This window comes from Eretmochelys imbricata, chromosome 2 (genome assembly GCF_965152235.1).
Source record: "Eretmochelys imbricata isolate rEreImb1 chromosome 2, rEreImb1.hap1, whole genome shotgun sequence".
NCBI lineage: Eukaryota > Metazoa > Chordata > Testudines > Cheloniidae > Eretmochelys > Eretmochelys imbricata.
This window is the reverse complement of record NC_135573.1, coordinates 79,709,791-79,722,574: the sequence shown is the minus strand read 5'-3', so window position 1 is coordinate 79,722,574 and position 12,784 is coordinate 79,709,791. Positions and strand designations below refer to the sequence as shown.

The 12,784-nt window shown below is 38.9% G+C and overlaps 1 protein-coding gene across 5 annotated transcripts in view; it reads right to left on the bottom strand.

Moving 5' to 3' along the window:
- SS18 (SS18 subunit of BAF chromatin remodeling complex) overlaps window positions 1–12,784 on the bottom strand; it is a 64,051-nt gene that overhangs the window by 32,043 nt on the left and 19,224 nt on the right. For all 5 annotated transcript variants that reach the window (XM_077810332.1, XM_077810334.1, XM_077810333.1 and 2 more), the window contains exon 4: window positions 8,542–8,695. In XM_077810332.1, the coding sequence (XP_077666458.1) occupies window positions 8,542–8,695 (154 nt within the window). The remainder of the gene's footprint in view (window positions 1–8,541; window positions 8,696–12,784) is intronic.

The window sequence follows — 12,784 nt, the reverse complement described above, 5'->3', positions numbered from 1 at the left end:
GCAAGTCTTGATTTAGTCCTAAACAGGGTGGATACCAATCAATGATTTTTTTTTTTAAATTTCAAAAAAATCAGATTTTTTTTTAATTTAAATTGGATTTTTTTGATAAAATGCTTTTTTTGAGGAAAAAACCTATCTAAAGGTAGTGTGACAAAGTTCCTCCTCTACCTTGGTGGGTCTTGCGCTTATTGGCAGATTTGCTCACCTTGGAGCTTCACAGCAGACCTCAGCTTAGCAGTTTTTCTGAACCCACAGTCCAGGTTGACTCCTCCTATGTCTGACCAGGAGTTGGGAGGATTTGGGGGGAACCCGGGCCCACCCTCTACTCCGGGTTCCAGCCCAGGGCCCTGTGGAATGCAGCTGTCTAGAGTGCCTCCTCGAACAGCTGTGTCACAGCTACAACTCCCTGGGCTACTTCTCCATGGCCTCCTCCCAACATAGGACCTTCCTCTTGGTGTCTGATAATGCTTGTACACCTCAGTCCTCCAACAGTCCATGTTCTCACTCTCAGCTCCTAGTGCCTCTTGCTCCCAGCTCCTCACACACACACCACAAACTGAAGTGAGCTCCTTTTTAAAACCCAGGTGCCCTGATTAGCCTGCCTTAATTGATTCTAGCAGCTTCTTGATTGGCTGCAGGTGTTCTAATCAGCCTGTCTTAATTGTCTCCAGAAGGTTCCTGATTGTTCTGGAACCTTCCTTGTTACCTTACCCAGGGAAAAGGGACCTACTTAACCTGGGGCTAATATATCTGCCTTCTATTACTCTCCTGTAGCCATCTGGCCCGATCCAGTCACAGTAGTTTTAATTAAGATACATTATAGCTCAAAGATATCTCATCATGGAATAGGAATTATAAATTCTAATTCTATAATATGAGACAATATAGTCATGTAATGTTTAAGAAAAGTTTTGTAAATGAGTTCCAATAGTTCATGGATTAGAGACCCAATCTTATGGGGTTCCAGGGGCTTCTGTATAGATTATTTAGGTTAATCTTTCTATCTACCCACTGGGACTCAGTGCTCAGTCTAGAAGATACCATCAGAGATGTTCAATTTTGCAGTTCTCAAACTGTGGATTTGTGTCTCCAAAGATAACATGCTTGTTAACAGCAAAAATGTTTTTAAATATATAAATAATATACAGAGGAGAGAAATAACAGACCTCAATCCTATTGTTCCTCTGCAAATTTGTGTACACAGAATCAAACCCTTACCTCTCTCTAAAAGTACAAAAAGTTTCAAAAAGTTCAATGACTAGCAGATTGTTGGGGGCGGAACAGATCTGGACAAGGAGAAGTAGTCTGGAGATAAATGTGAGAAGGGAGTGGAGTGCCCCAGGGGTCGGTCCTGGGGCCGGTTTTGTTCAATATCTTCATAAATGATCTGGAGGATGGTGTGGATTGCACTCTCAGCAAATTTGCGGACGATACTAAACTGGGAGGAGTGGTAGATACGCTGGAGGGGAGGGATAGGATACAGAAGGACCTAGACAAATTGGAGGATTGGGCCAAAAGAAATCTGATGAGGTTCAATAAGGATAAGTGCAGGGTCCTGCACTTAGGACGGAAGAATCCAATGCACCGCTACAGACTAGGGACCGAATGGCTAGGCAGCAGTTCTGCGGAAAAGGACCTAGGGGTGACAGTGGACGAGAAGCTGGATATGAGTCAGCAGTGTGCCCTTGTTGCCAAGAAGGCCAATGGCATTTTGGGATGTATACGTAGGGGCATAGCGAGCAGATCGAGGGACGTGATCGTCCCCCTCTATTCGACATTGGTGAGGCCTCATCTGGAGTACTGTGTCCAGTTTTGGGCCCCACACTACAAGAAGGATGTGGATAAATTGGAGAGAGTCCAGCGAAGGGCAACAAAAATGATTAGGGGTCTAGAACACATGACTTATGAGGAGAGGCTGAGGGAGCTGGGATTGTTTAGCCTGCAGAAGAGAAGAATGAGGGGGGATTTGATAGCTGCTTTCAACTACCTGAAAGGGGGTTCCAAAGAGGATGGCTCTAGACTGTTCTCAATGGTAGCAGATGACAGAACGAGGAGTAATGGTCTCAAGTTGCAGTGGGGGAGGTTTAGATTGGATATTAGGAAAAACTTTTTCACTAAGAGGGTGGTGAAACACTGGAATGTGTTGCCTAGGGAGGTGGTGGAATCTCCTTCCTTGGAAGTTTTTAAGGTCAGGCTTGACAAAGCCCTGGCTGGGATGATTTAACTGGGAATTGGTCCTGCTTCAAGCAGGGGGTTGGACTAGATGACCTTCAGGGGTCCCTTCCAACCCTGATATTCTATGATTCTATGATTCTAGGGAGGGACAGGCAGTAGAAACAAAAGTGAAACTGCTTGAGCAGCATATTCCAGAAGTCTTGAGGTCTTTCTGAGTGTAACCTTCATTGATTTGAGATCTACCGAACCATTCTCTCAGTGGAAGGGAAAACCTATAATGGCAGCAGGCCGTGAAAGAGACCCAGTTTGGGAATATTTTAATGAAGTTCCTCTACCTGTGGGTAAAACAGGCATGTGTGCAAAATGCAAACAGTGCAACAAAGAAATGCAAGGCCTGGTTACCCGAATGAAACAACAACATGAGAAGCTGCATTCAACGTGATGAAAGGAACATGTCTGAACATGCAGGATCTTCAGGTTGGTAAACTTCTTTATTTCAAACTTCTTTCTTAAGGACTGCCTGTCTTCCTTCTGGACTATTCTTGAATTTTCATATTTGAGCAAAAAATATAGTTGTTACTCTATGGTACTATGATTTAAGATGCAGTTGTGATAAAAAATAAATAGCTGAAATAGGCAGATCTTTTTACAATTTCACCTTTAAAGTAGTACTGAGTGTCAGTGAAGGCAAGGAGAATGCTAAATGAGAGTATGGTAATAATAATTAAATAACTGCATTGACTTATTTTGTTTAGGAGAATCCATCCTCAACATACGGGATTCTGAAGACTATCCACCTTCAAGATCACCATCATTTTCTATAGTTTCAGAGTTATCTGCCAATGATAGTGTTTCAGTCACATCATATATGTCACATAGATATACTGTGGCTATCACCTGTGGCAAAAAGAAAAAAAAAAAACACGCCATCATCCAGAAACAACCATAGATACGTTTGTGATAAGAATCTGCAGATTACAAAAAGAGGTAATTGATGAAAAAATTGCCATTTGTTTATGAAACAAACTCTCCTTTTCCATATGATTGAGAACCCACACTTCATTAACATGGTTCAGTCATTAAGACCCGGATACAATCCACCCAACAGAGCAGATGTCGCAGGCAAACTGCTGGATAAAGTGTATGAAAGAGAAATTGAGCAGTGTGCAAAAGGTCTAGAGGGTGAAATTGTTAACCTGAATCTTGATGTGTGGAGCAATGTCCACAATGATCCTGGTGTATGTGCTTGTGTGACAACAGAAGAGAGGAATGTCTTCCTTACAGAAACAATTGATACATCAGGAATGCACACACAGCAGAATACTTACAAGTAGTAGTAGTAAAAGCTATAACAAACTGTGAAAAAAAATTCAAATGTATAGTACACAGCTTGGTCACAGACTATGCTGCAAACGTATCCAAGATGAGAAGAAATTTAGAAGAGAGTCCCACGCTAATAACATACGGTTGCAGTACTCATTTGATGCACTTCCTAGGCAAAGACTTCAGTGTTCCAGAAATAAAGGCTAATACTGTTGAAATTGCAAAATACTTCCATAACCACCACTTTGCAGCAGCTGCTCTGAAAAAAGTGGGAGGAACCAAGCAAACTCTCCCACAAGAGGTGCGATGGAACTCAGCAGTGGACTGGTTTGAGCACTACATCAAGAACTGGCCTAATCTGATGGCAGTTTGTGAACAAAATTGTGAAAAAACAGATGGCACTGTCACAGTCAAAGTTCTTAACATTGGGCTTAAGAGAAATGTTGAACACATGCTGAGTACCCTAAAGCCTATTTCTGTAGCCTTGAACAAAATGCAGGGAAATAGCTGTTTTATTGCTGACGCTGTTGAAATTTGGAAGGAACTCAGTGAGATCTTAAAAAGAGAAATATGCAATGAGAGAGTTAAATTACAAGCATTTAAAAAATGAATGGGACAAGCACTGTCTCCAGATCATTTTCTTGCATATATTCTCAATACTCAGTACCAGGGTCAAACCTTAACTGCTGAAGAAAAGGAGTTGGCTATGACAAGGACATCCAGCCATCATCCCTCCATAATGCCAACCATAATAAACTTCAGAGCTAAGGGTGAACCATTCAAGAAATATATGTTTGCTGATGATGTTTCAAAGAAAGTCACACCAGTGAACTGGTGCAAGTCACTTAAGCACTTGGATTCAGAGACTGCTGAAGTGATAATTTCACTTTTTATCAGCAGTAGCTTCTTCTGTCGGTATAGAAAGAATATTTTCTTCCTTTGAACTAATTCATTCCAAATTGAGAAACTGTTTGGGACCTGAAAAAGCAGAAAAACTTGTTTTTCTTTTCCAAATTATGAACAAACAGGAATATGAAGGTGAAGACGACTGAATTAGCTGCAGAAGCCAATATTTTAAGTTTCTCATGTTGACCTGGCTGACACAGTCGATTTAATTTTTTTTTTAATATTTCATTTAACTATTTTAGTTAAAAACAATTTTAACAAAAACAAACCTGATATTAAAAAACTTGAATGTTTAACTAAATTCAAAAATTCATATGCTTGTTTTGTTAAAATATTATGTTTGCTGTTGAAGAAAAAAATCCAGAACACATAACGTTGTTTTACTTAAATAAAACAATTTAAATGTCTGTCTGGTGATGTTCTCCTCCTGATACAGCATGGCAAGAAAATCCTCCAAATATTAATGATTAACCTGTTCAATTGGAGATAGTTCACTGCCCAATGACTTCATAAATATCTGCTTCAATTACCTTTGGTAAATGAAATAACCAAACAATCATTCATTTTCTGATATAGCTGTAAAACTAATCTGAAAACTTTTCAAAATAAATCACTTTAAAAATGTATAGTGTGTACCTTCTAAAAATGAAACCTACATCCATCTCTGAGTTGTGAAGAATATGTATTAACCTTATAACAACCAACAAGAATGCACTTTTATGTAGAAATCCATGATTAAATCGAGTCTTCCTGACTAGTGATTTAAATCATGATTTAAATCAATTTGATTTAAATCAAATCCACCCTGGTCCTAAGTGGCACACAGGATCTGGTCCAAGAGGTGAATATAGCTCAACCGCTTAGTAATAGTGAACATAATGTAACTAAATTTAACATCCTTGGGGCGCTGGATACCAAAGAAACCCACCACAGTAGCATTTAATTTCAAAAATGTAATCTATATAAAAATGGGGAGGCTAGTTAAACGGAAATTAAAAGGAACAGTCACAAGAATGAAATGCTTGCAAGCTGCATGGAAACTACTTAAAACACCATAACAAAGGTTCAAACAATATGTATACCCCAAATAAAAAAACCAGTAAGAGGGCCAAAAAAAATGCCACCTTGGCTAAACAGTAGAATAAAAAGAGGTGATTAGTGACAAAAGGGCATCTTTATAAACAGAAAGGCCCATTTGCAAGACTGGTCAATATGATCATTATCACCCGTTGCTTATCAATACAGTCTGCCAAATTTTCTCAGACCGTAACATGGTCATCCATGCTTTTGTGAGATACAGGCTCAACTCGTGTAACTTCTTCAAACTGGTCTTCCATGAGACTGGATCCAGAGAAAGTTGGTTATGAGTGCCTTCTGTGATCACAGGACAACAGTGCCAGTTTGTCAAATAACACAATTAAGGGCCTCTATAGTAAATAAAGCCTTTTGTTATCTAGGTCACAAGTTTCTGAGCAATCATCTTTTGCCTGATTTCCTTGCCCAGCAGTTATGATAGTCAGGGAATTGGTCTACAGGAAGCCCTTTGGTTTGTTCAGCACTGACCATCGTTGGGCAGGTCTTTTTCCAACACAGGACCCTGGCTGTGGAAGACCTTTCCAATAGTAGGCCTTCCTGAATCCATAAGTTGGTGTTTTAAGGGCATTAATTCTATTTACTTCAGGTAGGTCTATTCTTGATCATTTTCCCCACAGCTCCCTTGGTTTTGCATGTTATTAAATGTGTACTGTATTTGGACTAATTAGGTCTTCTTATATTTTTTAAAATTTTGGTTTTGGCTTCTATTACAAAGTGTTTATTGGGATCTGTGACAGTTCAAACCTGGGTACTGCGATAGGCTCTCCTGGACTGATTGAGGAGCGAGACCTGAGATAGGGCTGCAGATCGAGGGACCTTACAGAGGGCACTGAGATAGGCCCCTGTTGGACTTCTATCCCAGAAGGGGTTTGGGTGTTTTGTTGTTACTGTGTTTTGGGTTTTTGTTTTTTTTTTTATAATCTCACATAAAGACAATGTGACTCGGCCAGAGGTCTGAGTCACTGAAGACGCACCACAAACAGTGCAGGCATTAGTACGGAGACAGGGGAGCTCATGAGAGGTGAGTGTGACCTCATTACAGGTACTTATTCTGAGATATCTAAATATATAAACACATTCACAAAGAAAATAACTGACTGCAAGCATATATTTCAATTACTAAAGGTCTGAATATAGGGAACCTTCCAGAGTCTTTCAAAAAAACGAAATTTGCTACATTTCAAAGTTGTACATTTAATATGATTTTTTTCCCCTTCTTTCTCCAAGGTGTAGGAAAAGATATACAATGGATTCAGTGTCAACCCCAATATCAGAAAATGACCCATCGTAAACTGTCTCTGTTTACCTTCACATTCTCAATCTTAAACAGAGAGGAGAAGGAGCAGATAGATGTATATTTTAAAAAAAAGAATACGTTGTGGTAGAGGGTAAATTAAACTTGGTTAGTAACCATATTTAAATATTCTCTCCATTTGGAGAATACCCAAACAAAATTTATTTACCTTTCACATATTTTCATCAGAACTCTTTTTGTAGTCTACCTAACTGACAAAAGATGTACCTTTTTAAGCACATTAACTTTCTCCCCCTTCGTTCTGCAGTGAAGTGTCAATGCTCACATTGTGACAATGATCTTTTCCAAGGAAACAGATTACTATCATAAACACAATATTATGACTTTACTAGAGGCTCAAGAGACAGCATTGTGAAGGACAATGCCATTTTCAATGTGAGCAGATGGAAGCTAGGAGAGGCAGGAAACTCCCCACTGAGAATCCCTTGGTTCCATGTAGGAAGTGAACATCATCATTTTTGACGAAGCAAAAGAGATCTCTACCGCCAAATGCAGCCTGTGCTACAAATAGATGATTTAACTAAATTCTGCTCCACCCATATGACACGTCACTAAAGGACTGCTTCTCCCTCTCTAGAGGCTAGCCAGCCACTTTTCTCAAAAAGAAATCTAATCACTATCCGATCATTTGAAACCTAGAGTTGAGGGGAAGCTAGGGACTTGTTAGTCTGATAGGAGCTGGAACAATCACAAGATTTTTACCCTCATGTTTTAAATTCTATCCAATTTATTTATATATCTGTAGAGTTTATCCATGTGCTTGTTTGAGAGGGGTGAGTCTACAGGGAACCTTTGACAGCAGCTTCCTTTCTCTGGAAGGATCATCATCTTAGAGCTTTGGTCCGAAGAGCTCACTTGTCCCCACTGTGGGGAGAACTGAACAAAAGAAATCCTGGGAATGTAGTTTTTATGTTAAAAGCTAAACTATGAGAAACAGGCACTAAGACTTTATGAGACTAAATTCTGGGACGCTGATTCCCCATTAAGAAGTAAGCTTTTCCACAACTCTCTCCACTCTGATCTTACTGCTAACAGGAGCACTTATCTCTGTAGCCAGGACCAGGGCAGTGTGGAATTTTACCATCTTATTTCATTGCTTTGTTTTTCTACTTCTCGAGTACAGACTTTTTGTTTGTTTGGGTTTTTTTTTTGCAATTAAATTACTTTAAATTCACATCTGAAACAATCATCTTCAAGGAATTTCTTCACAAATTCCTTAATATTCAGTGTCTTCAATAATAAATGAAATATAGAAAATTAGTGGAAATTAGATTATTTTCTATAAAGTGCTCTATTTGTAAAGCTTACCCCAGTTTGAAGCATTCTCTCTAAGTTATATTTACTTTATTACTCTCTCGTTATTTAGCTGTGATGATTTTAGAGTCTCTCCTTTATGGAAGGATTTGTATTTCTTCAGCCACAGGCCAATAGCTTTCCCCAATAAGCCTTCTAAAGCCAACTGTAGGGCACGGTTTCAGACAGACTAAATTTAGCCAGTTCTGTTCATCAGAGGAATGCTGTATGTCAGCTACATCAAAGCCCAAGGGCAGCCTGATAAACACTGAATACAGGTCACGTAGCTCTGTAGCTAACAAACTCTAAGAGAGCTTGTACTCGGGGGCATTCAAAGCAGTTTTGTCATCAACAATCTAGTATCCCTTGAGCCCCCATGTCGTTTCAGTTGCTAAGCAACACTGGTGTTAATGTCTTAGAGGAGAAAAACTTACCAGGCATCTGGCCGTTCATCTGGCTCTGCATGTGTGGTGCAGGAGGGCCCCCACCTACCATACCATCTGAAGACATGTTGTGAGAACGTGGAGGTGGGGGAGGGCCACTCTGACTCATCCCTCCTGGACCCATAGGCATATTCTGTGTGGGTGGCTGAAAGGAGACAGTTTAGTCAAACAAGAGAAGCATTTAGTCTGACAAAAATATTATATGTACATATGGTACAACAGTTGCCTATATTGTTAAGTGGGGTATGAAGGAAAGCATTGTGAAAATCATTTCTTGTCTCTTCTGATACATTTAACTCCTCTTAATATTAATTTTAGTAAAACATTTAATATGTTACATAATGTATTACATTAATTTTGCATAATGTATTAGACAAACAGCATCTTTCAGCATGGCTATTAAATAAAATACAAATCAATGCTTCATTAAAAAAATGATATCAGAACAGTTTAAGATTGCTTAAAAAAAAAATTAACCCCCTACCCATCCACCCCAAAAAAGAGCATTTTAAAGAACCACCCCTTTATATCTGCTCTTTCAAAGCAACATTTGTGTGGTATAAAAATAAACATTCTATGATCTTCTCTCACCAACAGTTCCTGGTGCATCCACTGCTGATAACAGACTTTGCACCAGTAAAAAAGTAGTTACAAAAAGAAAGAACCCCTAAATGCTGAAAGCATGCCAAAAATCTGCACTATTACAGAGGAGAACTGTGACTGTTAGAAGGCCTGAGATCCCTTCTTTTCTATCCCCCTGAAGGTTCATAATTTTGTGCTGAACACCCCCTACAGGCTGGAAGCACATTAGTGCTGCTCTCCAAAGGTCCAGAGACAGCTGCCTAGAAAGGATGTTTATGGCAAATTTCCTAATGAAATTGTGAGGAAAATAGCTGAATAACCTTGAGAGTTCAAAGAGGGAAAGCAAGAAAAACAATATACATGAGTAGGAATTTACCACTGGATTTCTACTCAGAAGGATGTATGGGGGTACAGAAACTGCTGCTAGCTAGCTTCACTGTCCCATGCAACCCTCAGGAGACAATACTAGCCCCTTTGCACACCTCAGCCAAATGCTTTCTGTGGGATAAAAATGCTCTCTACTATGAGAGAGCTAAGATTCTCTCATCTGGAGCTCCTCAGACAACCACCACGATACCCCATGCAGGCGACCATGCTCCAGAGCATCCTCTCCTGTGACACAGGTATGTGGTTATTTTGCCAGATTCCCTTTTACAGAAAAAGATAAGATGACCAATGGGTGACCTCCTGTGGGTTAATTCCCCTGCAGCCCTGTCCTTCCCTTCACTATGTCTATTCATTGGGGGTTCAGAAGAAGATAAAGCTGGAAGTGACCACTGTCTTAAAAAAATGGATGTAAGTAGCCACCCCTCATTTTTCAGAGGAGAGGGCATTTAGTTTCTTGACAATTTCTTTAGGAAGTCTGCTAAAATTCTTCTTTCTGGTCAGCTGTCTCTACACCCTTGGTGGCCAGCACCAATGTACTTCCAGTAAGCAAGAGGAAGAAAAAAGCAGTGAAGGAGATGGCTTCCCTACTAAAACCCTTCTCCATCCTCTATCATGACAAAGAACTTATCTCTCACTGCAGCAAAAACAGCAGGAAATGGAGGGGGTAAAGAGTGGAAGGCAGCTACCATTCTACAGCAGAACCTCAGGGTTACAAATACTAGAGTTACAAACTGACCAGTCAACCACACACCTCATTTGGAACTGGAAGAACACAATCAGGCAGCAGCAGAAACCAAAAAAAGCAAGTACAGCACAGTTAAATGTATACTATTAAAATCAAAAGGGAAAGCAGCATTTTTCTTCTGCATAGTAAAGTTTCCAAGCTGTATTAAGTCAATGTTCAGTTGTAAACTTTTGAAAGAACAACCATAATGTTTTGTTCTGAGTTAAGAACATTTTAGAGTTATGAACAATCTCCATTCCCGAGGTGTTTGTAACGCTGAGGTTCTACTGTACTTGATCTTCCTCCTCTGTTAAAGAAGAGGGAGGAGGTCCAACTCTTGCTTCCTTCTACTTCAAGAGACTGATCCTTCCTCACTAGGGTTGTGGGACTCTTTTTGAATTGAGCAAACTAGCTCAAAAATATTTGTAAATAGACACAAGCTAAGAAAACTCAAGATTTTATTTCTCATTTTATTTTAGGTGGATTGCTTTTTTGGAATATGTGGAGCACCAATATAGGGTCAATGGCATATCATAATACAGGCAGAATTCTCTCAGGGCAGAGGCCAAAGAACCACACAAGTTGGGAAGAACTAACAATCTATGTCATTTTTTTTCTTGTTAACACTTTCCCAGATAAAGATTAACTTTGCTAATGATTTACAGTTGGATTTAGAAAGATTGAGAAAAGGTTAATGTTTACACAGCACTTTCACGATGAAGATGATCATCAAGTTTCAGCTGTAATTAAGAGTGAAGTGGTGAAATCCTTGTGGCGGTATTTGCAATAAAGCTAAAATACAACAATAGCCAAAGAGGTTTGCATACCCCTAAGCAAGAAAAAAAACTAACAGGAAGTCAAGGGGGAAAAAATATGGCTAAATCACACAGTTCCCAAGGCTATCTGAGCCAAACAGGGACAATACTCCAGAAAATGGAAATCCTACTTTAGTGAAGCTAACAGAAAAGATCATAAACACAGACAGCTTAAAATGTAAGATATAAACTAGAATGGTTAGGAGAGAATTTGAGCAAATAATCAAGGACACAAAAACGTAAATTATATTTGAAACAGGACTGACTGTGAATTAGTGGGTCCACTGAGAGTTACCAGGAAGTTAAGGGATCAATTAAGGAAAATAAAGACATGGCTTCTCTGCAAACTGATTTCTTTGCAAAGTCTCTATCATAAAAGACACTGGGGAAAATGCACCTCAGGCCCATTATTTTCAGAAGAAAACAATAAGATACTGTCAGAAACTGAGTTGCCAGGAGGAGGTGCTAGAGAAAAATTGCTAAATTAAAGTGCAATACCAGAACCAGATGACACTCATCCAACAGTTCCGAAGACAGTTAAGAATAAAGTGTCAAAGTTGTTAACATAAGAAACCTCTCATTACAGTAAACTACTCTGTCAGAGGACTGAAGGGTAACAAATGTTATGCCTATCCTCAAAAAAAGGCAGTGTAGCTGATCTAGGAATTACAGACCAGTGAGCTTTATATATATCATCAGGTAAACTGACAGAAATAATTAAAAACTGAATTATAAAACACCGAGATGGACACAGGATAAGGACAAATTAGTACAGCTTCTATAGAGGGAAATCATGTCTATCTAATCTATTAGAAATCTCTGAATGTGTCAATAAAAAAAGTGAATAAAGGAGAACTAACTGACTCAGCTTATTTAGAATTTCAAAAAGCCTTCGCAATGTCCCTCATAAGGGTCTACTGAGGAAACTAAGTAGTGCTGATGTGCATGCTGTCATGGATCAGAAGTTGGTTAAGAGAACAGAAATATTTAATAAATTTAAACATGGAAAAAGGCTACTAATGTGATGCACCAAGGTTCTGTAGAAGAACTGGTGTTTCATATATTTATTAATGTACTGAAAAAGTGGGCACATAGCTGACAATTTGCAGATGATACAAAATATTTACATTATTCAACTCCAGAGAGGACTGTGAGAAAGGAATAAGCAATATGATGGCAGATTAAGTTCAATAGTGATAAAAATAAGATAACGTACATTGGAAGGAATGATTTGAACAACTCATAAATATTGCAGGGTTCTAACTTTCCTGTAACTACTAACAAAAAAGACCTGGATATCACTGTAGATAGCACATTGAAAAAGCTCAAAATGCAGAGGCAATCATAAAACAAGAAAAGAAAAATGTTCAGTGTATGAAGAATGGGATAAGAAAATATAATGCCATTATATATATAAATGATCAGTTCAGTACCATGTTCAGTTTTGGTCACCCCATCCCAAAAAGATAAAAGAGAAACAGAAGCACTTCAGGAGACAGGCATCAGATGATTAGAGACCTGGACAGTCTTTCACATAAGAGGTTGAAAAGACTGATACTGTTAATTTTTGAGAGGAGACAAATACAAGGGGATATGATAGCAATACAACCTCATGAATGGTATAGAGCAGTTAAATTAGGAACTCCAATTTACCCTTTCACAGCAAAAAACAAGGGGACTTTCAATGAAACCGAATGGAAACAAATATATCACTGATAAGAGGAAA